At 42.2% G+C, this 26594-nt stretch overlaps 1 protein-coding gene across 1 annotated transcript in view; it reads right to left on the bottom strand.

Moving 5' to 3' along the window:
- Window positions 1-26594, bottom strand: part of FAM114A2 (family with sequence similarity 114 member A2) — a 1115082-nt gene that overhangs the window by 269793 nt on the left and 818695 nt on the right. Inside the window, exon 12 of the mRNA XM_044069930.1 lies at window positions 12808-12947. Coding sequence (XP_043925865.1) covers window positions 12808-12947 — 140 coding nt within the window. The remainder of the gene's footprint in view (window positions 1-12807; window positions 12948-26594) is intronic.

Here is a 26594-nt window from a genome sequence, read left to right as displayed (position 1 = left end):
TTTTGGTAGAAAATTTAACTATAACATGCCGTCGGAGCTATCAACTACCGGCGTGCAGAAAAAAATGCAGGGATAAGGACCGACAGCCCAGGCCTAAGCCAGATTCCGAGGCTTTGGTTGATCCGGTCTCCGGTACTCCGGTTCTCAGTGAGGCTCTGACGCAGCCCCTGACTACCGCAGATCTGGAACCCGAGACCGCTACGGATATTTTGATGGAATGTACTAGGCCTACGCAGCCTTTTACTTCAGGCCCTTCCGACGACTTAGCTCCTAAAGACGTCGGTGCTACAGAAACGCCATCGGTTTCTGAAGGCGTTTTCAGACCGACTCTCACCATTAAAACGTTTTCTAAGTCTAAGACTCCTTCTAAATCTAAAAAGACTGCACTTCAGTCTCTTGTTCAAGGCCCTATGCCTAAGAAACAGATGCGCAAAATGGCTGAAGATTTGATTTCTCTTATCAGGGGTTCACAGCCCCCTCCTGAGAAAAAGCCTAGACAAGAGGAAGACTCTGCTGCTTCTGAGCAACTGTCCATTTCTTCGGATTCCTCTGAGGACCAAGATTATTCCTACTCTCCTTATGAAGATTTTGATGCTGAGGACTCTATTCCCTCAGCTTCTCCTCCTGAGGATTACTCCTTTGGGGAAACCTTACACACTATGAGGGAACATTTTCACTGGGAAGGTCAGGGCTACTCTGATTCCAAGAAAAGGCTCAAAGAGTTTATCTTACTCCCCCAACACAGGCCTCTAGCCATCCCACCTGTGTTGGACATTGTGGATGATGTCTATTTAGAATCCAGTTTCAACCCAGACTCTCTTCCTCCTGCTCTGGCTAAGCCTGACAGATACTACAGAGTACCTGATTCCCACAAATTTCTTTACAAAAGACCAGTAGCTGACCCAGAGACTATCTCCCAGGGTCCCAAGGGGGCTAAGGCTTCTATGGTTAAAAACCCAGTACCCAGTAACACGATGAACATCTCTAGGTGCATCATGGGATAGGGACTTGGCCTCAAGCTATTTGAAGACCTTGAGCTTTGCAATTGGATGACTTAGAGCCGAGGGATCAGCTCCGAACCCATCAGTAAAGAATGAACGGCGAAATAGAATAACTACACATCAGGTAGTTAGTCAGGCATACAGTTATAATGTAGCATATGTTTTGGCACTGAAATTTGATTATAAGTTAATAAGTCACCACAATATTTGCTAAAATTATAAGGGCAAGACTTTACTAAGAATGGAAAATGTTGACTATGTTACTGAGTTGTACTGTGGACATCTTTATAAATAATAAAGTTTCTGGTTTTAAAAAAATGTTACAGCTAGAAACCCATTTTCTTGTACAGACAGGCATGTAAGATCAGACAATGCCTCCTTGCTTTTAGTGCCTACATACATTGTCCTGAAAGTTTGTAAGAAAATCTGGAAGCAATACTTAAATACTGACATTAACTGTTAGAAACTGACAATACAAAATTACTGACTTCAAAATATAAGTGTAACCTTATCACTTCACTTCAGAATAACAAATATAAATGTATTAAATCATATAGTGTTGCTGTGACTGTAGGCAAGATAAAACAGGTATTTCTGTATTAAACTGATGATTTCATTATTTTACAAATGGCATCATAAAAATGTCATTAAAATTTCATTTTGTTAGAACTCAAGATATAGCCACTGCTCTGTACTTGAAACCAGAGGCGAAGTCCACTGAAGTTTTGTAAGTAACCATATCAGCAAGATTATAGCAATAGTAATACTACTACTAGTAATAATAATAATAATTTTCATAATCATAATAGCAATCATCATAACAACAGTAAAGGTTTGTTAATGTACAGGGAGGAATGCAGCCAAAAACAATAGTTTGAGGATAACCTAATTCTAGAGATTTCAGTGTACGAATATGAGTACCTACATAGGGTATTTTGTGTATTTCTTCTGTCATGTCAGTTTGTGCATGCACTTTCTCCAGTTTACCCAGGTGTATGAAAATACATTTATATTTGATGATCACTAATATTTAATCACTATAAAATGAAGATGTGAAAGGCTTGTTATATTTTTATATACTTTAGTCCATATTGTTAACTTTACATTATCTTTATATTGTAGTCTGAAATAAAACATCAAATCATAATTGCATAAAATTACATGTATTACATTGTTATAATAATGCCAGCCTCACTTTGTTTTCATCCATTTTCTTTTGGCATCAACTTTACTTATTGGAAAAACTTTACTTGTTCATCAATTATCACTGTATATAAACCTGGTAGATGGCCTTTCCAATGTAACATGATGGCAGTATTTCATTTTACACACTGCTTTTGTTTCATCTGAGCCCAGAGAAAGTGAAACACCCCCAAATACACATCCGTTTATCTTAAGACCACAGAGACCCTTTATCCCACTAATCAATGCATTTCACTTTTCTTTTACCTAAATTTGCACCCTGACTCACCTATGCATGTTTTTACTGTGCTGTTATTTCTACTTTCACCTAAACAAACAAAAAGACATTTACTTTACCCATAATCTCAACATCCAAACCTTATCCTTTTCCACCAACGCCAAACAAACAGAATCTCTTTAATGTCTGCACATCCCCTTAGAAGATGTTCTCACAGCTTTTCACATCATCATCATGGAAAATATCACTGACAAAGCCTAGACACAATACCACCCCAGACATAAATTATCAGCCCCCTTATTCTTGTATCTCATGTAGTTTTTTCCACAAAATCTCATCACTTTCTTGAAATATTTTAGGGCCTTATACCATCTATACAAAATTCTCATTTGCACATCATATACTTGTCCAGTCTCCTTCAGCTCCCTGGCAACTTCCCACACCATTTTAAAAGTACATCAACCTACTAACCTGTAATATTTCTGATACCCAAATCTCTCTCATCTATAGCCAGCCTATCTACTCCAAAGGTGTTCTTACATCTTTGTAGGAAACTAGCACTTCTCCCATTTTTCCTAATTTCCTACATCTTCCAGAGAACTTCCCTCAAACCATGTCTTCTACTGTCTCATTGTTTCTTCTACTATTACACTGCCCAAGTGACTGGTTCAAATTTCAACCACTCTCCCATTCGTAAATTATGTTGTCTTATAAGATTCTTAAGTGGCTCTACAGCCCCCTACTCTCCACATCTATCTTATTTATTAATGCATTGTTTGTTGACCTATACAAAGAACTGATGGCTTACAGATCCAGTTCTGCCACTGCTTAAGACATACAAAGCCAAAACAGCAACATATAATTCAGTAAATAAGTATAAGAAAATACAGACTGAGTTATAAACAATTACTATTAACTTACACAATCACATAAATACATTCATATATATCTGTATGCAGATTATGTGACATTACAAGCAGACCCTGAACAGGAACTTCAGCAAGTGATACGGAACAGCATGGAATACAAAACCGAAAACACATGGGATGAAACTAAATATAGACAAGAACATTGTCATGGCAGCAAATGCAGAAATCGGAAGAATCTGAAAAGTAAGATAAGAGGAAAAACTGTGGAGCAGATTTAACACCCTGAAGTATCTATGTGGGGTGGTTAAACAGAAGAGGAAGTCTGAATGAGGAGGTCAAAGCTAGAATCAGAGATGCTGCAGTTAATTGGTACAGAGTGCTGGAGTAGTTTGTGAGAGAATGCCACAGAAGCTGAAAAGTAAGGTGTTCCAAACAGTTGTGTGACCAGTACCACCATGGAACAGAAACACAGGAAGTGAAGTGCCTGAGATGGGTGGTAGGATGCACAATGTAATACAGATGATGAAATCATGACATCAGATCAGAAGTCAAAATAGCTCTAATTGCAGAGAAGGTCAAGGAAGAACAGATTATGGTGGTTTGAGCACATGTGCATGACAGGAGTAGTAGATTTAGGTCAGTAAGTAAGTACGTGACAACCTACCCTTTTAGGCCATTCTAAGCCTAACCAATTTCCCTTCCAAAGGTGAGAATCAAATTCTGTACTTTAGGTCTGTGTGGTAAACACCTTAACTATTAAGTTAACCTCCAACTCAATCTGCTGAAGATGCTCTGGGAAAGACAGGCAAGAAGTAGCTTAATTTTGTTTCTTAGAACTAGCCAGTTTTTTGTTTCAGCACTTGTTCATAACTTATTGTAAGCACTAAATAAGCTACAAATTACTACAGCACTCAACTTTCCTCACTGTCTAGAGGAAAACAGTTTCTAGTACTTAACAAATAAGTACCTATCCAGGCATGTCTAAGGGTCAGCCCCCGGTGTTTTCTCCTGCCAACCTGATGAATCTGGGCATCTTGGGGCAATGCAGTAATTGCCTCATGTACACAGGCAACCCTCTCCTCCAACCACCCAACACTACAACCTGTGAGAGATGCACTTATATAGCCAAACTGGAAGCAAAGCTCTCTTCACCCAAGACTGGACTAGACAGTCAAGAGGAGAGGATAAACACTTGCACCACTCCACACTCAGTACATAGCCCCTCAAAACCTACACCACCAAAACACACACATAGAAACACAAAACACAGACCTACATTCGCGGAGGCTCTCAGTAAAAACCTGCCCAAGCAACAGGGACCTCCAAAGCAGAAACACAAGCAACCTCCACCCCCAATACAACCCAAATGACACATAGCCCACAAACTCAGTGTGCCACTCAACCACAGCCCATAAGGCATAACAACGTACCCAACACTCTAGTCATAGGTGACTCTATAGTCAGGCACACTGATGTTCCACTCACCAGGCTAAACAAGGAGAAAGTTACTGTCAGCTGCCTGTCAGGTGCCAGGATCCGCCACATAATGCATGCACTCAGGTCACTCCACAACAAGTACAAATATGACTCTGTCATTGTCCATGTTGGTGTGAATGACCTGAGATGTACCTCCTTGGACTACATGAAAAGGGACATGGAGGAGCTGTCCGATCTTGTAGCCCAGGCAGGTATGACCCTAGCCCTGAGTAGCATCCTGCCATCACCCAAAATGATACCACAGTACAAGGACAAAATTATTGACTTCAATAATTGGCTAAGCTTCTGGTGTCATTCTAAGGGGATCCAGTATCTGTCTGCCTGGGATGACATGATCGACAAGCCACGATGCTTTGCCAGAGATGGCCTGCACCTGTCGCCCATGGGATTCCAGATACTGTCTAAGGCTCTAGCCACCCCTATAGTGCCTTTTTTAGGCAAGGTTCAAATGACAAATTCACCACCCTAACAGGTACAGGCAAGAAGAATCTGAGGGTATTGCTACTCAATGCTAGAAATCTAAACCTCAAAATGCACTCTCTCAAGGCACTCCTTAAAATGGAGAACATCGACATCTGTGCAGTGACAGAGACCTGGTTCAAGGCTCCAGAGAGTACCCCTGCATTACCAGGCTATAATTCATACCACATCTTTCGGCCACCTAACCTGGACTGAAACACTAAAGGCGGAGGCGTGTCCATATTCATTAAGGATATCCACACCTCCAGGCTAGTTGCTAAGCATAATGCATCCGAGATTATCCAAGTGCAACTAACTCTGGGCAAGACCGCAATCCAAATTGTAGCTTGCTGCAGATCCCCCACCATGTCTCAGGATTCCCACTCATCATTTCTTAATACACTGGAAAATATTAGAGTACAACCTAACACCCTAATAATGGGCGATTTCAACTACCCTACCATTAATTGGGAAAACTACTCATGTACCAACACTTGTGCTCAACGTTTTCTGGAATTCATAAATTCCAATGCCATGGATCAACTTATCCACACCCCCACCAGCGGCAGCAATATCGTAGACCTGGTTATTACCAACATGGGCAGCCGGTGCTCCACACCAGAGGTCAATTCCTCGTTGGTCAGATCCGACCATAAGCTAATCCCCTAGACATCCACATCCCTCCCCCATCCCCCATTAGGGAAACCACAGTAAAAAATTTCTCCAAAGCCAACTTCACACTTCTTAAGACAGAAGTGGCAAACTTCACGACACCCATGCTGACGGACAATAGAGGTATGACTGCGGAATCCTACACAAATGCACTTTATAAGTGCTTACATGAGTGCAAGGATCGTGCAAATCCCTAACAGAACCAAGATGCTATCCTCCAAAAAAAGGAAGCCAATCTGGTGGTCCCTTGCCATAAACAAACTCTACAACAGAAGAAAGAAACTGTTGCAAAAAAGAGTAAAATCCCATGATTGGAGAAACTTCCTGGTCAGCTTCAGTAAGAAGCTGAGATCCCTCATAAAATCCTCCAAAGCTAGTTATGAAAACAAAATCGCCACTGACTCTAAAGACAACCACAAAGCATTCTATAGCTATGTCAAGAATCTCAATGGCAACACTCAGATCTGCTCTGAGTTACAGCACAATGGCACTAAATATACAGAACCAACGGATATTGCCAACATCCTGGCAGATAGGTTCAGTGCTAACTTTACCCCTCTGCCATCCCCTAAAGGGCCCATCTCTATACCAGAAGAATGCAAAGTTCCTGTAATCATGGCTGCACAGGTAAAAAACACACTATCCAAAGCCAAGAACACAGCATCCATGGGACCTGACAACATCCCAGGCTGTGTTCTACATGAACTACAGAACAAACTGGCACCCAACCTAAGCACCATGTTCAATCATAGACTCACCTCAGGCTATGTGCCCACTGAATGGCGCACAGCGACAGTTATCCCACTCCACAAAGGGGGAGCCACCACAGACCCCGGAAACTACCACCCCATTAGTGCTCTAACTATACAGCCAAACTGGAGGCTGAGCTCTCTCAACATAGGACTGGCAAGACCAGTCAGGAGGAGAAGGTTACCACACACACTATAGACCCAGTCTCACATAGTACCATTACAACCTCAAATCATACACATAAACACACAAAGACATACTCGGAGGCTCTGATCAAAAATCTACCAAAACAGCAGAGGCCACCAAAGCAGACACCCAAACAACCACCACCTCAGAACACAACACCCGCAACACAGAGACCTCACAGTCAGGGTGTCAAACAGTCACAGCCCTTAAGGCCAAACACAATGCCAGACACACTAGTCATTGGTGACTCCATAGTCAGACACACTGATGTCCCGCCACCAGACTGAGTAAGGAGAAGGTCACAGTAAGCTGCCTGTCGGGCTAGAATCCGCCACATAACGCAAGCACTCAGGTCTCTCAACAGCAGGTACAAATATGACTCAGTCATTGTCCACGCTGGTGTAAACGACCTGAGACGTACCTCCTTGGACTACATGAAAAGAGACATTGAGGAGCTCTCTGATTATGTAGCCCAGGCAGGTATGACCCTGACCTTGAGCAGTATCCTACCTTCACCAAGAATGATGCCACAATACAGAGATAAGATGATCAGCTTTAACAATTGGCTTAAACACTGGTGTCATTCAAAGGGGATCCAGTGTCTGTCTGCCTGGGATGACATGCTGGGCAAGCCACGCTGCCATAAGGGACGGCTTGCACCTGTCACCCTGGGATTCGGATATTGGCAAAGGCTCTTGCCACCCCCATAGTGCCTTTTTAGGCAAGGCTCAAATTCTAAACCTACCACCCTAGAACACAAAAAGGAAAAACTAAGGGTAATGCTGCTCAATGCCAGAAGTCTAAATCTCAAAATGCACGAGGCCCTTCTCAGTATGGAGAACATCGATGTCTGTGCTGTGACAGAAACCTGGTTCAAGGCTCCTGAGAGCACCCCAGCTATCAGGTTTTACCTCATATCATGCTCCGCCCCAAAATCCGGACAATACCAAGAAAGGAGGGGGGGGTATCCATATTCATCAAGGACACCCACACCTCAAGACTGGTGGCAACGCACGATGCATCGGAGACCATCCAGGTGCAATTAACCATAGGCAAGACTGCTCTGCAAATTGTAGCATGTTACAGGCCACCCTCACAAACTCAGGAAACTCACATGGCCTTCCTGAAAACACTAGAGGGGATAAATGTATCACCAAACACCATCATACTAGGTGACTTCAATTACCCTAATATAGACTGGGAACACTACTCAAGCCCAAACACCCTAGCCCAAAAGTTCCTGGAATTCATAAACTCAAATGCCATGGAACAACTAGTCACCATCCCCACAAGAGGAGATAACATACTTGATCTCATCATCACGAACATGGGAGCAAAATGTTCAACACAGGAAGTATACCCCTCACTGGTGAGATCAGATCACAAACTAATCTCGCTGGAGGTCCTCATCCCACCCCCACCTGAAATAAAAAAGACCACAGTAAAGAACTTCTCAAAAGCCGACTTCACACTTCTAAAGACTAAGGTGGGCTCCTTTCAGGCCCCGATGGAAAACAATACTCAAGCCGCTGAATCACTTACAAACGCCTTCTACCAGCACCTGCAGGACTGCATGGATAAGGCAATCCCAAGCAAAACAAAGACTCTTTGTACCAAAGGCAAGCGTCCAGTCTGGTGGACCCCAGCCATAAACAAACTCTACAACAAAAGGAGGAAGCTACTACAAGATAGAGCAAAATCCTTAAAAGGTAAGACACCCTTGATCACTATAAGTAAAAACTAAGAGCTCTCATAAAATCATCCAAAGCAAATTTGAGAGAAAAATAGCTAAAGACTCAAAAGACAATCATAAGGCCTTCTTTAGCTATGTTAGAAACCTAGGAGGAAACTCCCAGATATGCTCAGAACTAGTTCAAAATGATGTGAAGATTACTGATCCTACAGACATTGCCAACATACTGGCTGACAGGTTCAGTGCAAACTTCCCCCCGCCCCCAAAAGGAGAGATATCTATACGAAACGAGTGCAGCCCCCAAACATCTCCAGCCCAAGTGAGAACTGCTCTCTCCAAAGCAAAAACACAGCATCCATGGGACCCGATGGTGTCCCCGGCTGTGTGCTCCACGAACTCAATGAGGAATTAAACCCACAGCTAGGACAGCTGTTTAATCAAAGTCTTACCTCTGGATACGCACTCCAGGAGTGGCGACTGCAACTGTGGTCCCACTTCACAAAGGCGGTGCCTCCACAGACCCTGGAAATTACCGCCCATTAGCTTGACAAGCCTTATCTGCAAAGCCATGGAGAGGATCATAATGGACCTCATAAATAAAGACATAGGGAATTTGCAGACTTTGGATCCAACCCAGTTTGGCTTTGTCAAAGGCAGATCATGCCTTTTAAACTTGGTTGCCTTTTTCGAAACAGTCACCAAAGCCATTGATGAGGAAAAGGCAGTCCATACAGCCTACCTCGATCTGGCTAAGGCCTTGATACAATACCCCACTCGGGTATCATTGAAAAACTCATCAGCTTAAATGTTAACCCATACATCACAAGATGGGTTGCAAACTGGCTGAGTGACAGAACCCACAGGGTCAGAGTTGCTGGCGCCATGTCAGACTCAAAGCCTGTCACAAGTGGTGTCCCACAGGGCTCAGTCCTGGGCCCACTCTTGTTTGGCATCTACTTTTCCAAGTACAAGCAAACACAGGAGGGTTATGGCTGACAAAGTTTGCAGATGACTGCAAACTGGCCATAGTAGAAAACATATCTGACACAGATATCCTTCAGAAGGGTCTCACAGAAACGGATAACTGGTGCCAGAGCCACGGCCTAAAGTTAAATGCCAAAAAATGCATAGTCATACCCTTCGGAAAAACAAGGTTACCCTAGCTACCAAATAGGTGGCAATCCACTGAGCACAGAAGAAGTTATCAGGGCCCTGGGGACCCAGGTTGATAGTAGTCTGTCATTCGACACCCATGTAGCTAAAGTAGTTAGGAAGTCCTTCTACATTGCCCACCTTATCATGAAGGATTTCTCATCTAGATCAAGGGAGGTCAAAGTCCCCCTTAACTCATCACTCTTCAGACCAATGATTGAGTACAATGCCCCATTCGAATGTATCTGACCCAACACTTGCAGCAGCTGGAGAGGCCACAAAAGTTCCTCACCAAAAGGATAAAGGGTCTCAAAAATCTGTCCTATGCTGCCCGACTGAAAGAACTCCAGCTCTATTCAGTCGCACCGCTTGCTCAGAGGTGACCTTTGCCTAACATACAAGGCCATGTCAAACCCAGATTTGATGAATATGCTTCACCTCAAAAATCTAGATCCATCAGAGCCACAAGGGCGGAGACTTAAACCTCGACACGGCTATTAATAGGACGTGCTGGAGGGATAGATTCATCACCCAAAGACTCCCTATGCTGTGGAACAAAATCCCGGTACATGTGAGGCAGAGCACCTCGCTGGCCTTGTTCAAGAGAAATCTTGACCAATGGATGGGAGATCGCAGATATACCCCAGGAATTACCTCAGTGTCACTGCTCGACAGAGGCACAGAAAAATAATGGGTATAGTTCCCCATACTAAAGGGGTGGCGTAAGCCACAAAACAATGGGCTAGGCTTATAAATGCCCTCGGGCAGATAGCCTAGTATGAACCTATGAACCTATTAGCCTAATGAGCCTGGTCTACAAGGCTATGGAGCATATCATCATGGAACTTATAAACAATGACATTGGTAATCTCCAAACTCAGGACACCACCCAGTTCGGGTTTGTAAAAGGCAGATCATGTCTCCTAAACCTGATAGACTTCTTTGAAGCAGTCACCAAAGCCGTAGATGAGGGTAAGGTGGTTCACACAGCCTATCTAGATCTCGCCAAGGCTTTTGACACCATCCCCCACTCTGGAATTATAGATAAACTCACTAAACTAGGTATAAATCCCTATGTCACAAGATGGGTTGCCAACTGGCTCACTGACAGAACCCACACTGTGAAAGCAGCAGACTCCAAATCCAGCTTCAGACCAGTGACAAGTGGAGTACCACAGGGTTCAGTCCTGGGTCCTCTCCTGTTTGGTATCTACTTCTCTGAAGTACAGGCCAACAAAGAAAGTCTTTGGCTAATGAAGTTGCAGATGACTGCAAACTAGGAGCCATAATCAAAACTCCAAAAGATGTGGACATCCTACGGGCCTTGCTGAGACAGATGCCTGGTGTCAAAGCCATGGCCTCAAGCTCAATGCCAAAAAGTGCATTGTCATTCCTTTTGGTAAAAACTCAGTACCCATGAACTACCACATAGGTGGTAGTCTACTTAACACCGAAAGTGTGATAAAAGACCTTGGGACACAGGTAGGCAGTAGTGTCTCCTTTGATAATCACATCGCCAGAGTAGTCAGGAAATCCTTCTATGTGGCACACCTCACCACAAAAGGTTTCTCATCCAGGAAAAAAGAGGTCATTGTTCCCCTTTACTCGTCACTCATTATAGAGTACAATACCCCTTTTGGTATGTACCTCACAAGACATCTACAACAACTGGAAAGGCCACAGAAATACCTCACAAAGAGGATTACCGGCCTCAAAGAGATGCCCTATGCAGACCATCTCAAAAAACTACAGCTTTACTCCTTTACATATCGCCTACTCAGAGGCGATCTCTGCCTAACACACAAAGCTATGTCAAACCCAGAGGTTTTAGACATGCTCCACTTAAAGAAATCCTAATCCCTATGAGCTACACGCTCTAGGGACCTAAACCTCGTCACCACAATAAACAGAACATGCTGGAGGGATAGATTCCTGTCCCAGAGACTTCCCATACTCTGGAACAAACTACCTATCTATATCAAACAAAGCTCCTCATTACCACTCTTCAAGAAAAATCTTGATGATTGGATGGGAGATAGGAAATTCACCCCTGAGATCACTTCTGTGGCTCTGCTCGACAGTGGCACAGGAAAATAATTTTTTTAGGTGGCGAAAGCCAGGGTACCTTTGGTTAGGCTTAGATAGGCCCTAGGGCCAGTAGCCTAGTACCTACCTATGAACCTATGACGACATCCAGCAAACAGATCAGTGGACTGTGTGAGAAAAGACCTGCAAAAATCATGTATGACCGTCAAAAAAGGTAGCAGAGTGGCAGTGAGTCAAGAGAGGTAGGGACGGTTGATGCAGTACCCTGATTTTATGAATAAAATATGGAAAAATGGTGTTGATAATGACAAGAATGATATATATATATATATATATATATATATATATATATATATATATATATATATATATTTACACACACACACATATACATACAACAAACCACAAAACAAATGTATGCATTTTTATTTAACTTAGTAGTACAGATATGAACAGAGGAAAAAAAGATGACAGTGATTATCTTAATTTCTAAGTATGTCTTCCACCGTTCTAACTCATTTTGCCTTCTACCATCTGGGTTCTCAAAGTTTTCATTATATTGCAAATATTCTCTTTGCTCCAAATTCTGATGAACTTATTTCCCTTCTTTAAGTCTTTCTTTACATGCCAGAAAGTCTTTCTTTACATGCCAGATATAACTCTTCATTCATTATCTCTTCTCCTCCCAATTTTTCCAATTCACTTATATAGTTTCAAAGACACTCTGCTAATACCAAATCTCCAATGCGCCTTTTTCTGGATCTATAAACAAGCAATAGACCGACGGAGAAATTAACTATGTAGTGCATGAGAGTTAAGGATGGTTATATTTAAGGTCCTTTGTGCATACATTTCAATGACACATACAAACACTGCTGTAAATTGCTGTGCAACAAATCACTTTTTAATTAAATCAACCACCGAGAGCATGCAATAATGTGTGAAAGTGGGCACATGAAACAGCAATTTATGTAGCAGTGTTTTCCCATTTCTTCTAATAGTGATTTTAGCACAAAATCCATGTAGCAAAGTGTGTACAGGTGTAGAACAAAAATTACTTACTGTGCAAGACTTTTGGCTCTGACAACTGATGAAACCCTTCCTTCCTGACCATGAAGTACTAATGCAGCTATTTTATGGAACTGCTCTATGGAACGAGCTGTCAGTTCTGCCAAGCTTCTGATTGCCAAATTATGGATATCCTGCAAAGAAAGGCAAATATCAATGTTAATTCATTCAGAAGGTTGCCTCAAAAAATGCCTCATTAACCCAGACAATGCAAATTAGCACAGCTGGTGCAGCTTACTCCTTTTATACTCACTGGTGTATGCAGCTTTGCACATGTTTGTAACAAGGTTGAAAAAAGGCCACACTTCACAAGCTCTGCTTTGGTTCATAGGTTCATAGGTAAGTACTAGGCTATCTGCCCGACGGCATCTGTAAACCTAGCCAGAATGTGTTGGCTTTAGCCGGCCCTTAGATTAGTTCCCTGTGCCTCTGTCCAGCAGAGCTGTTAGTTCCCTGTGCCACTGTCCAGCAGAGCCACTGCAGTGATCCTCTAGGTAAATTTTCTGTTTCCCTTCCACCCATCAAGGTTTCTCTTGAAGAGTGTTAGTAAGGGGCTCTGCCTAATGTAGATTCGAATCCTGTTCCAAAGCATGGGGAGCCTCTGGGACAGGAATCTATCCCTCCAGCAAGTCCTATTTATTGTTGTGGTGAGGTTTAGATCCCTAGAGCGTGTGGCTCTCAGGGATTTGTTTTTTTTAGGTGGAGCATGTCCATCAGTTCTGGGTTAGACATGGCCTTGTATGTCAGGCAGAGATCACCTCTGAGTAAGCGGTATGTAACTGAGTACAGCTGGAGTTTCTTCAGTCGGGCTGTATAGGGCATCTGTTTGAGGTCAGTCATCCTCTTGGTGAGGTACTTCTGTGATCTTTCCAGCTGTTGCAGGTGTCTTGTAAGGTACATTCCAAATGGGGCGTTGTATGCTATGATGGGTCTGATGAGTGATGAGTAGAGGGGCACAATAACCTCTTTTGTTCTGGATGTGAACCCTTTTGTGATGAGGTGGGCCACATAGAAGGATTTTCTAACCACATTGGCAATATGATTACCAAAGAAGAGATTACTATCTACTTGGATCCCCAGATTCCTTATTACATTTTCTGTATTTAGGGGACTACCACGTATGTCATAGCTCATGGGTACTTTGTTTTTTCCAAAGGGGATGACTATGCACTTTTTGGAATTTAGCTTGAGGTCATGATTTTGACACTAGGTATCCACCTCAGTGAGACCCTGGAGGATGTCTGTATCAGCCGGAGAGTTAATTATGGCTCCCAGTTTGCAGTCGTCTGCGAACTTGGTCAGCCATAGTCCTCCTGTGCTTAGCAAACACCTTTTCCCTTTTGCTAAATAACCAATGTCATTAAGTTGTCACTGAATGCTTCTCTTTATCAGTTTAAAATAGAAGACTTCAAAATAATTCATTATCATTCCATTGTCTGGATAACAGCTAAACTAGGGTGTTTTCAATTCACTAGCATGCAGTCTTGTGATTGTCTATGAATAATTACCTGACATTATAAATATCAATGCCCTTTAACTTCTATTATTGGGTATTTACATTTTGAATTTTAATGAAACTGTACTACATAAACCTGCTCTGACAAGAAAGTAGTAAGTTTTATTCGATCTTAAAACAGCTATTAGTTTTTTTCAAACTTCTTAGTGTCATTTTCTGTGAATAATGTTACTAGACATTTTAATGACCACCCATAAATCTTGCTGACTGCTAAGAAACATCTAAGCCCCCTCATCTATATAAAGTAACCTTAGACAATGTTTTCAATGCAATTTCACATTTATTTCATACTTTTAAGTCAATAATAACAATCAAAGCAAATGAGAAGGTATGGTGCAAATATGAGCATCAAAAAAACATGTAACTTCAACAGTCTGTCTCTGTGAGGCCAATTTTTACTTTTCAAAGCTATATGAGTTAGCTGGCACTCCAGATAATTTAAAATAATGATGTAATCCAAAGTAGCATCTCAAGATATAAGGTTTCTGATGCATATTCAAGAAAAATGCAAAATCATGTGAAAATCACAAGTTGATAAAGTACAGTTGTGTACACTTACCATAAATGTAGATGTTCGAGTGTATTCACTGTTGCAGTCATCACATTTGGGGTTATCTGCTTGCAGTAGCCCTCAGTCGGCCTGATTAACAAAGTCTTGGGTCCTTCGTCGGTTGCTGTCCCTTCTTCAATGACGTCAGGTCGTCAGGGTTATAAAACATGCAGCCGATGCCATTACATCAGTTTTTCTTGCCCCAGATGTCAGGTGCCCCCCTAATGGGAAGCAATTAACTCTATAAATACATAAGGTTATACCTCCAAAAAAAAGCAAATACACCAAAAAGCATTTGAGCATAGTAAAGGAGAGCAGAGGTATAGCCAAAAGAAGAAAGGGGGCTGGAGGGATAGTAACCAGGACTACAACTGTGAATACACTTGAACATCTACATTTATGGTAAGTGTACACAACTGTACTATGTTCTTCATGTTTCACTGTTGCAGTCATCACATTGGGATAGATTCCCAAAGCTAAGGATGGGAGGAGGAATTTAGATAGCATTAGGACCAGCTATAAGGCCCTGCAAGACTGCAGTGGCAAAGCCAGCTCTGGATTTAGAGAAAATTGGCAAATGGTAATGCTTGGTGAAAGTATGTACAGAACTCCAGGTAGCAGCTTCTAGGATGTCCCTGGTAGGGACACCTCTGAGAAAGGCTGTAGAGGTAGATGCAGCCCTGGTTGAGTGGGGTCTGATCCCCTGTGGGATAGGTTTTTCATGGTGCTTGTAGCAGAAATGAATGCAATGGCCTATCCATTTGGAAATGGTTTGCTTTGAAATAGCCTTCCCCTCTGTCCCAGTAGCAAATGCCACCAGCAGTTGGTCAGATTTCCTTTGAAGTTTAGTCCTGACCAAACAGAATCTAAGTTGTCTGTGAACATCTAAGGAGTGCAGTATCCATTCCCCTTTGTCCTGTGGATTAGGAAAGAAGGTTGGCAAATGAATGGACTGATTAAGGGCCACACTGGATACTACCTTGGGCATGAATGAGGGACTGGTCATGAGGGACACCCTGTCCACATGATAGATGATGAAAGGCTCCACTGCCATGAGGGCCTGTAATTCAGATACCCTTCTTGCTGAAGTGATTGCTAAAAGGAAAGCTGTTTTCCAAGAGAGGAATTTTAAATCCGCAGTGGCAGCTGGCTTGAAAGGAGGAAGGGTGAGCTTTTCCAATACAAAGTTAAGGTCCCAGGCTGGAGTTAGGGCTCTCCTGGGTGATCGTAGATTTTTGGCCCCTCTGAGAAGCTGCTTAAGCAGTGGATGAAAGAAGAGGGGAGGTTCTGTGTTATAATGAGTTGAAATGGCTGAGGCGTGAATTTTGATGAAGGAGAAAGACAGGCCCTTATGAAGCATCTCAGTTAAGTATTGTAAAATCTGAGGTAAAATGGGCACTGCTGTGCTCATCCCTTGAGATTGATTCCAGGCACAGAATCTTTTCCATTTTCCGGCATATGATTTTCTAGTACTAGGCCTCCTTGCCTCTAAAATGATATCCATCACTGGTTTACTAAGGGATGGTAAAGGAGAGATTAGGTAATCGGCCATGCTGCTAGGTTCAGTGTATGAAGCTGAGGGTGCAGAATTTGGTTCTCCTGCTGAGACAATAGGGTAGGAGTCTGAGGCAGGTGCCATGGGGCCAACAGTTACACGCTGCGCAAGAGGGGGGTACCAGTGTTGGCGTGGCCAGTCTGGTGCAATTAAAATTGTTCTTGGTTTGTCTTGTTTGATTTTTAGTAGTACTTTGGAGAGCAGAGGCAGAGGAGGAAAGGCATAAACTGATAGGTTTTTCCAGTTGAAGGACAGAGCATCCACTTTCCAATATTGTTTGTGGGGAGTCCTTGTGCAAAATTTGCCCAATTGATAGTTCTGGGGGGAGGCAAACAGGTCTATATCTGGGCTCCCCTATTTGCTGGTCAACATATTGAAAATCCTTGGTTCCAGTTTCCACTCTTGTGGGTCCATGAGGTTTCTGTTTAGTTCGTCTGCCAGTGTATTTAGTTTTCCTGGCAGGAATTGAGCTTGTAGATGCACTTGGTAGCTCAGGGATGTGTTCCACAATGCCATGGCTTGTCTGCAGAGGGGGTAAGAATGGGTACCCCCCTGCTTGTTTATGTACCACATGACAGTGTTGTTTTCCATCTTTACCATTAATTGTCCTGGAAGAATGTGGTCCTTGAAGGCTGTCAGAGCATTCTGTACAGTTAACATTTATTTTTGATTGATATGCAAGTGCATTTGACTTGGGTTCCATTTGCCCTGAATGCACTTCCCTGCCAGATGAGTCCCCCGTGCATAATCTGATGCGTCTGTTGTTAGGGTTTGGGTGGCAGAGGGTGGTGTGAATGGTAGTCCCTTGTTTTGGTGGCAGGCCTCTGCCCACCAAAGAAACTCTAGGCATAGGAAAGGTATGACAGGAATCTTTGCTTCTAGATCCTGAGAATGTTGACACCATAGGCTTTTTAGATACTATTGTAGTTTCCTCATATGCAGTCTTGCACATGGAATTAGAAGACTGCAGGAAGCCATGAACCCCAAGGCTTGTAGTATTTGCCTTGCAGATAGTAGGGTTTTTGTGGCCACTTGTTTGAAGTAGGTTATCAAATAAATTTGTTTCTCTGGTGTGAGGAAAGCCATCTGGGAAGTTGTATTCAAGCTCGCTCCCAGAAATATGATTTGTTGACAGGGTACCAGGTGTGATTTCTTTTCATTTATGGTGTACCCCAGACAAGTTAGCACCCTTTGTACAAAGGCCAGATGATTCAAAAGTATTGCCTGGCTTTCTGCCTGAATTAAACAATCATCCAGGTATGGGTATATTTTAATATTTCTTTGCCTGCAAAATGCAATGACTGGGGCTAGGAACTTTGTGAATACCCTTGGTGCAGTAGATAAGCCAAAGGGCAGTGCAGAGAACTGGTAGTGATTGTAGCCTGCTTTGAAGCGTAGGTATCTTCTGCAAGATTCACTGATTGGGATGTGCAGATATGCTTCCTTTAAATCGAGTGTTACGATCCAGGCATCCTTTCCTAGCATAGGAAGCAACTGGTTAAGAGTCAGCATCTTGAATTTTGGAATCACCAAAAACGTGTTTAGAGTAGACAGGTCCAGAATAGGACGCCATGAATTGTCTTTTCTGGGTACCAGGAAAAGTCTTGAGTAGAAACCTTGTCTTTTTTCCTCTTCTGGTACAGTTTGAATAGCCTTTATGTTTAAAAGACATATTTGCTTTTGAGCCTCTGCCCACTGATTTGGGTTAGATCTGGCCTACCTTTTGGTGTTGGTAATGTGTGGAAGTGAAATCTGTATCCTTGGGACACTATATTTAAAACCCATTTGTCCTGGGTAACGAGTTCCTAGTTTTTGGCCTGCAGACCAATCTTTCCCCCTAAAGGAGCATTTAGTTGAGAAGTGCTTGGAAGTTTTAAAATCAAGTTATTAAGACAGTTTTCCATAGGGGGGAGTCTTACTACTCCCAGATTTGGAAGCAGAAGCCCCCCAACTGCTTAGTCTTGTGGTACCCTGGGACTGAAACCTGGGGTTTCTGCTGTGTCTGGGTTTGGATTGAGAAGGCCTGGAAGGAGCTGGAAAGGACCAATTCTTAGAGGGCCAATGCCTGCTAAATCTTGGAGGCTGAACTTATAAGAAATCTTTAACAGTTTGCATAGACTTAGCTTTACCTTCCATCTTTTTAAGAACTTCCTCAGCTTTGTTGCCAAACAGGCAGTCCTGATTTAAGGGAGCATCCAACAGTTTAGCTTTAATATGATCAGGCAAAGATTGTTCCTTAAGCCAAGCATGCCTTCTGAGTACAGACACAGTGACAGCAGCCCTGCAAGAGGGCTCTAAAGAATCAAACCCACATTGCAAAGTATGTTTTCCAACCTGTTCAGCAGAATGCATTAAATCCAGTAATTCCTTATTTTTAGCACAGTCAGGAATCAGCATAATTTTCTGTTTTAGCAATCCAATAATATGTTGTTGATTCTTTAACATATGAAACTGACAGTTTAAGGCCCTAATGGCCAAGGTTGCAGAAGTGTAAACCTTCTTACCCCATCTATCCAGCGCCCTGGAGTCTCTATCAGAAGGGGTAGGGTTTTTGGCAGTAGAAGCCTTAATGCCCTTGGGTCCCTGTGAAATAGTCTCTGGATCCGCAACATGATTTTTAAAAAGAAACTTGTAAGAATCAGGAATCCTTTAATATCTGTCAGTTTTTTTGGGAGCAGGAGGCAAAGAATCAGGGGCCAAATCAGATTCCAAAAAGGCATCATCAACAATGTCTAGTACAGGAGGTATAGCTAAAGGCCTATGCTGAGGCAAGGGTAAGAAATCCCTAAGCCTCTTTTTCGAATCAGAAAAATCCTGGCTTTCCCAGTGGAAATGCTCCCTTAGAGTGTGCAAGATTTCACCAAAAGAAAAATCTTCTGGAGGGGAAGCAGAGGGAATAGAGTCCTCTGCATCAGAATCCTCATAAGTAGAAATGGGTAAATCCAGATATTCAGAAGAATCAGAAAAATCAGAAAAATCAGAATCCTAGTCAGAAGATTCATAAACAATTTCAGTCCTAGGTCTCTTAGAAGAGAGTGGTTGGCTTCCCCTGATTAAAGTTATAAGATCTTCAGCCATTCTTATCATTTGTTTTTTAGGCATAGAGACCTAAGCATGTGGCTTGGGCATCGGTTTTCTAGGCATTGTTTGAGGTTTAGGACTTAAAGAAGAAGAAGGCATCGGTTTAATATGCAAGTCCGTTGGCCTGAATACACCCTCAGAAGCTGGTGCCTGCACAGCGGCTTCGGACCCATCCAAGGTAGAGGCATCCGCAGATTCCACAGTTGAAGCATCTCGCGGCATACCGGACTCTGAATGGGTCTCAGTAGAGGCTTGCGAATCAGAAGTAGCGGGTATCAGGGGCTGTGAAAGCACCTCACTGAGCACCGGCGAACTAGCAACTGGCTTAGGAAAAGCGTCATCGGCAGCTTTGGACTTAGGTGGTCTGTCTCTGTCTTTATCTTTGCATTATTTTGGAATTCCGGTAGTTGGATGGCTTACCGATGACATTTCTGGATAATTAAACCAAGAACCGAAATACTTAGAGGCGAAAATATACCGCCGATGGATATTACGTTGATTAAATAAGGCACAAAATTGACAGCAAGGTACGTCATGGTCAGGGCCTAGGCAAGGAATACAGTATGAATGAAAATCTTTGTGAGGTATTTGGTTTCCAATAAGAAATGCAATTATTAATTTTTACTGACATCTGTATGGAGCAAGAAAACGTTTCCCCAACGGGGTACTTAGCTTTAGTTGAAAGCTTCGGTTCTGAAATTCGAAAACAAAAATTTCAAGAGTCGGCCGACCAGCACTTGGGAACAGCTTCTGCTTCGGGCACCGCATGACAAGAAAGACTAATGTAATGGTGTTGGAAGAATGGACAGCAACCGATGCAGGAGCCAAGACTTTTTTAATCAGGCCGACTGAGGGCTACTGCAAGCAGATAACCCAAATGTGATGACTGCAACAGTGAAACACGAAGATCATCTGTCAACATAAAAATCTGAGATGTATATGTTGATAACTTAAACTATGGCGTGATACATACGACCACCAGTATCACAATCCTTAAAGGCCAACACATTAAGTATAATCTTGTCTGATCATGGAGTGTACCTTGGTCCATAAAAAAACATTCTTATACTACTACTACTATATATACATAAAATATGGCTAAACTGTTTCCAACCTTCACTGAGCATTATTCAGCTTCTTCAGTGCACACCATGCTAGGTATGAAAGAAATCTTAAAAAAAAAAACTTTCTTCAGGAATTTGGCTCTCTGGTGCTCACATCATATGTTCCACTATAGTTAATATTTTACTTTTGATACAATGCCACATTCAAGAGTTATTACCCTGCTAAGGGATTATAGTATAAATGCCTATGTGACAAGATAGGAACAGCTTGCTGGAAAGAAAGATGGTATTGAATAAAGCCTGGATGTATTTTGCCTGAGAAAAGGGTGATTACAGCAGGAGTTCCACAGCGGTCCATGCTGAGTGTTGTCTATGGCCTGTTTATGGTTAGCTTTCACAGTAATAATAAGATATGGTTAAGTAAACATGACTGCAAACTGGGAGCCATTATTGAATCCCCAAATGATGTGGATATTCTACAAAAGGGCCTTACAGAAACAGATGCTTGGTGCCAGAGCCATGGTCTCAAGCTCAATGCCAAGAAATGTATAGTTATCCACTTTGCGAAAGAACATGTACCCATGAATTACCACATAAGTGGCAGTACATTAAACATCGAAAGTGTGATAAGGGACTTAGGAACACAGGTGGACAGTGGTCTCACATTCGATAACCACATAGCCACAACAGTCAGAAAATCCTTCTATGTGGCACACCTCATTACTAAGGGCTTTTCATCCAGAAAAAAGAAGGTCATTGTCCCACTGTACTCATCCCTCATTAGACCCATTATAGAGTACAACGCCCCATTTGGTATGTACTTCACAAGACATCTGCAACAACTGGAAAGGCCACAGTAATACCTCACTAAAAGAATCACAGGCCTAAAGCAGATGCCCTATGCTGACCATCTAAAAATCTCCAGCTATACTCTGTTGCATATCGCCTACTCAGAGGCAGTCTCTGCTTAACATACAAGGCCATGTCAAACCAGGCTATTAGACATGCTACTCTTAAAGAAATCTCAGTCCCTCAGAGCCACACGCTCCAGGGATCTAAACCTGGTCATCACAATGAACAAAACATGCTGGAGGGATAGGTTCCTGACCCACAGACTCCCCATACTCTGGAACAGACTGCTCATATATGTCAAGCTGAGCGCCTCTTTGGCCCTCTTCAAAAGGAACGTTGACGATTTTATGGGAGACAGGAAATTCACTCCGGGGATCACATTAGTCATCCTGCTAGACAGGGGACCAGGGAAGCAAATATACTGGGAATAAATAAGCAGGGAATTGTTATGGCTAGGCTTGTATAGGCCCTAGGGCCGATAGCCTAGTACCAACCTATGAACCTACATGTTGATACTAAAACTGGTTCCACCATTGCTGGTATATCTGAATAATTTGCACATGTGGGCTACTTGAATGGAATGAAGTTTAATACATTCATAGGTAGGTACTAGGCTATTGGCCCTAGGGCCTATATAAGCCTAGCCAAACAGTACCCTGGCTTTTGCCACCCAAGAAAATTATTTTCCTGTGCCCCTGTCAAGCAGAGCCACAGAAGTGATCCCCGGGGTGAATTTCCTATCGCCCATCCAAATCAAGATTTTTCTTGAAGAGTGCTAATGAGGAGCTTTGTTTGATATAGATAGGTAGTTTGTTCCAGAGTATGGGAAGTCTCTGACACAGGAATCTATTCCTCCAGCATGTTTGGTTTATTGTGGTGACAAGGTTTAGGGTCCCTAGAGTGTGTAGCTCAGAGGGATTGGGATTTCTTTACGTGGAGCATGTCCAACAGCTCTGGATTTGATAATAAGACATGTGTGATTTAATTTGGTTATGGTAATCCAGGTTAATATTTTGCCATGGATAACTCACTCCTTAAGGAGATAAAGGTTATTAAAGATTTAAGGATAAAAACTGACAGCGCTCTTTGCTTTGATCCATACTAATGGAGGTTTAAAGTGTTACTTTGAGATTAGTGACAATCTTTAGGCCCATTGTTAGTTGGAACAGAGTAGTACTAATCCATATTTGTAAGGCAATTAATAGACCAGCCATGGAATACTGTTTGTGTATAATAATACACAGTTATATAGGCTTGAAAGAATTCAGAAGCATTTCACTAGGAGAATAAGTGGTATGGGGGGGGGGGGGGGTTGAATTATTAAAGAAGATTATAGGTACTATCTCTCAATACTATTACATATGGACTAATCAGAGGAAATCTGACAAACATTTACAAATGTGTTCATTGCGATAATTGTGGTGCAGTTGTGGGTATTTTCAAGAAAATCAACCACATAAAACAAGCAATAATAATTTCCTAGTTGACATAAAAATTTAGTATATCTAGTGACTGTAAGAATTCACTTTATAGGACAGCTGGTAGGTGGTGGAATACTATATCCTTGAATATAAAGAAATGAGTCTCAGTCGCTTGTTTTCAATATAATTCACATTGCTGGGTGGGTACTAGAGCTTTCAACCCTGTTTCTACTGGAGGCAAGGTCTTTCAAGGCACTGACCTTGTACTGTGAACACTGAACATTAAGGATTCTGGCCCAGGAAAAGTTTGCACAGTGCCAGCACTGCCTTGTATCAGGACCAAAAACACTCATTTTCTGGAACTGCAAGCTTAAAGAGACAAGCCACATTTTTGTCACAATTCAGTAAATTGCTTAAGGCTGAAACAGTAAACTCAAGCTGAATGTGGGGGAGTACCTGCAAGGGGATCTGAAGTTAATAAAAGGTGTATACCTTAAAAGAGTAATTTAATTTCAGTTGTTTCTGCAGCTGAAAGAGCTTTATTTTACAGATAATGTAATTAACCCTAACACGATAAATGATTCTGAAAAAAAACATTCTTGTGTATTGCCATTCTAAGCTAGTATAAAGAAGATCCTCAAAAGATGGCAGGGTATTATAAATTCATCTTTCAGGGATATAGTACAAAATGGGAGCCAGAAGTCTTAGTCAAAATTATTTAATGGTAGAACAAGCCAAGTATTAACAGTTGCTACTTGTCAGGTTGCAAGGAGGGCTGCATTACATATCTCAGGATAAGATGTAAAATGCAGGTTGTTGCTTTTTTCTTCTGTTTTGTCACAAAGTAGTCTCTTAGCATTCTTCACAAATTACTCACAGTGTGCACAAGTTTTTAGTTAGTCTCCTAATCCATCTGGACACCATTCAGTGTTATACCTGCATACACTTCTTTTGTGACACACACTTGTGTGAAAACACAACATAGCAGATGTTAGAGTAGGACAACTGTTGCAGTAGAATTCATAGCGTATGGGAATTGCCCTTATGTGGAAGTGCACTAAATCCATCGTACTTTCAGAGCTCTATGGACATCAGGTGGGGTTTGTGTCTTGGGTATAAAAGCAGCCAACCAGCATCACCTTCTGTTTTTTTTTTTTTTTTTTTTTTTTTGCTAGTGAAACAGTAAAATCTCTGATCTCTAGACAGAGCAGCCTTTACTAATGTCCTGTTTGGCATATACTTCTCAGAAGTACAGGCAAGCATGGAAGGGCAGTGGCTGACTAAGTTTGCGGACGACTGCAAACTGGGTGCTATAACAGAGTCTCCGGCCGACATGGAGATCCTCCAGAAGGGCCTAAATGAGACTGATGCATGGTGTCAAAGCCATGATCTCAAGCTAAATGCAAAAAATGCGTAGTAATCCCCTCTGGAAAAAACAGAGTACCAAAACTACAACATAGGAGGTAATCCCTGAAATCTGAAGAAGAAATAAGGGATCTAGGGACCCAAGTAGATAGCCAGCTTTCCTTTGATAACCATGTTGCCAAAGTGGTTAGAAAATCCTTCTATGTGACCCATCTGATCATGAAAGTGTTCGCATCAAGATCTAAGGATGTAATGGTGCCCTCTACTCTTCCCTCATCAGACCCATTATTGAGTACAATGCACCAATTGGAATGTACCTGGCTAGACATCTCCAGCAGCTGGAGAGACCACAGAGGTACCTAACCAAGAGAATTACTGGCCTCAAACAGTTGCCCTATGCAGCACGATTGAAAAAGCTAAGACTGTTCTCTGTTGCATACCGCTTTCTCAGAGGCGATCTCTGTCTAACGTACAGAGCCATGTCCAACCCAGAATTGTTGAACATGCTCCATCTTAGCAAAACCAAATCTACTCGAGCTACACGCCTCTAGGGATATAAACCTCAACACAACAATGAATAGAACATGCTGGAGGGATAGATTCCCTTCAGAGACTTCCTTACTATGGAACAGGGTCCCAATCTACATAAGACAGAGCCCCTCACTATCACTCTTCAAGAGGAACCTTGATGAGTGGATGGGTAACAGAAAGTTCACACCGGGGATCACACCAACAGCACTACTAGATAGGGGCCAAGGGTACTAGCTGCTAGTACAAGGGTCTAGGGAACTACTAAAGGGGCAGTGAATACCACACAACGTGGCTGGGCTAATATATGCCTTTGGGCAGATAGCTCAGTACCAACCTATGAACCTATAAAAGGTAACTGCTAAGTCCCACCTGAGGTTCTCTGCCCATAAGTGCTAGGAAGGATGACAAGTCTAACTAGGAAGAAGGGAAGGCATCTGCCTGTGGTTCTCACTCCCCTCTCCCTTGACTGAGATGTTACAGAACTAAGCCTGCTCAAAAGGGAAGGTGGTGTTTGCTCATGTAAGTGCACTATTTCCTTCACATGGATCCTTGATGAAGAAAAACTCATTACATATGAGAAGACTCCAAAAGCTATATCAGGAATGAGAAAAGTGGACAAAATCTAAAAGGACTGCCCTGTCAGATTCCTGTAAAGGAGTTTTTGTAGGACTACAGTCACAAACACTGCTCTGCTCTTAGACTAATGATCCAGCTTTGAATGTTTTGAGAATGTAAATAGATGACCATGTGGCCACTTTGCTAATACTTTAAGCAGAGAAGTGATAAAAGAAAGCAGAAGGCATACTGCCTGTGCTTGTGGAGTGTGCTCTTCTATTTCTGTGTATGGCTTTCCCATGCTTCTCATAACAAACTAAAATACAGTTCACTAGTCTTTTTGTAAGACATTGCTTTTACTCTGTCTTACCCCTTTTCCCTGTAGCAAATGCCACAAAAAGTTGCTCTTTCCACCTGACATTCTTCATCTTGTCTGGGTAGTATCTGAGCTGTCTATGAACATCTAATAGGAACAGGATTTACTCCCCATCTATTCTACAGCTGTGGGAAGAATACCAGTAGTTAAATTGCTTACTTAGAGAAAACTGAGACCTCCCTGGGCATGAATGAGAGATTTGTTTTGAAGCTGACTTTGCCTCCAAGACAAAGTATGAATGGCTTTTTATACAACAAGACTTCAGCTTTCAAATTTGTCTGGCAGATATGATAGCAGCATAAATAATCTTCCAGGGCAGGAAATTAAGTAGAACAGATGATTTTGGTTTGAAGGGGTCTAGGGTCAGTTCCTCCAGCACAAAGTTCAAATCCCAAGGTGGTAGAAATGCCCATTTTGCAAGTCAATGTTGGACCCTCCTTCCAAAGAGACTGATTCTCAGTAAGTCACACATGCAGAAATGTCAACCATAACAGAAGAAAAAGAAAAATCTGCAGGAATAAAGATCTGACAAATAACAGAGAAACTACAGTTGTGTAAGAACTAACCATAACAGCAGATGTTCTGCTCATCACCACTGCAGTATTCTGAAGTATAGAGAAATAGTATGAGGATTCATTGTTGCACGTCCACTTATATACCCTTATGCCATAGGTCATATGCCAGACACATGGCTCTGTGGAAGGTTGTAGCACCCCGAATAGAAGTCATGGTTATATGGTGAGATAACTTCCCAACAGTTTGGAATAATGCAACAGTGATCTAAGGAAGGACATCTAAAGGTAACTTTGCTATTTTATTTTTTTTGCAACAAATTAAGAATCTTCTCCATTTTGCCAGGTAACACTTTCTTGTATTAGGCTTCCTGGCCTTTTTTACTATAAGGAACACGACAGA

The sequence above is a fragment of the Protopterus annectens genome, chromosome 4.part0, assembly GCF_019279795.1.
Source record: "Protopterus annectens isolate FY-2018-M chromosome 4.part0, PAN1.0, whole genome shotgun sequence".
NCBI classification, from domain to species: domain Eukaryota; kingdom Metazoa; phylum Chordata; order Ceratodontiformes; family Protopteridae; genus Protopterus; species Protopterus annectens.
Note: the sequence above shows the minus strand (reverse complement) of the source record. Positions and strands in the feature narration are given on the sequence as shown.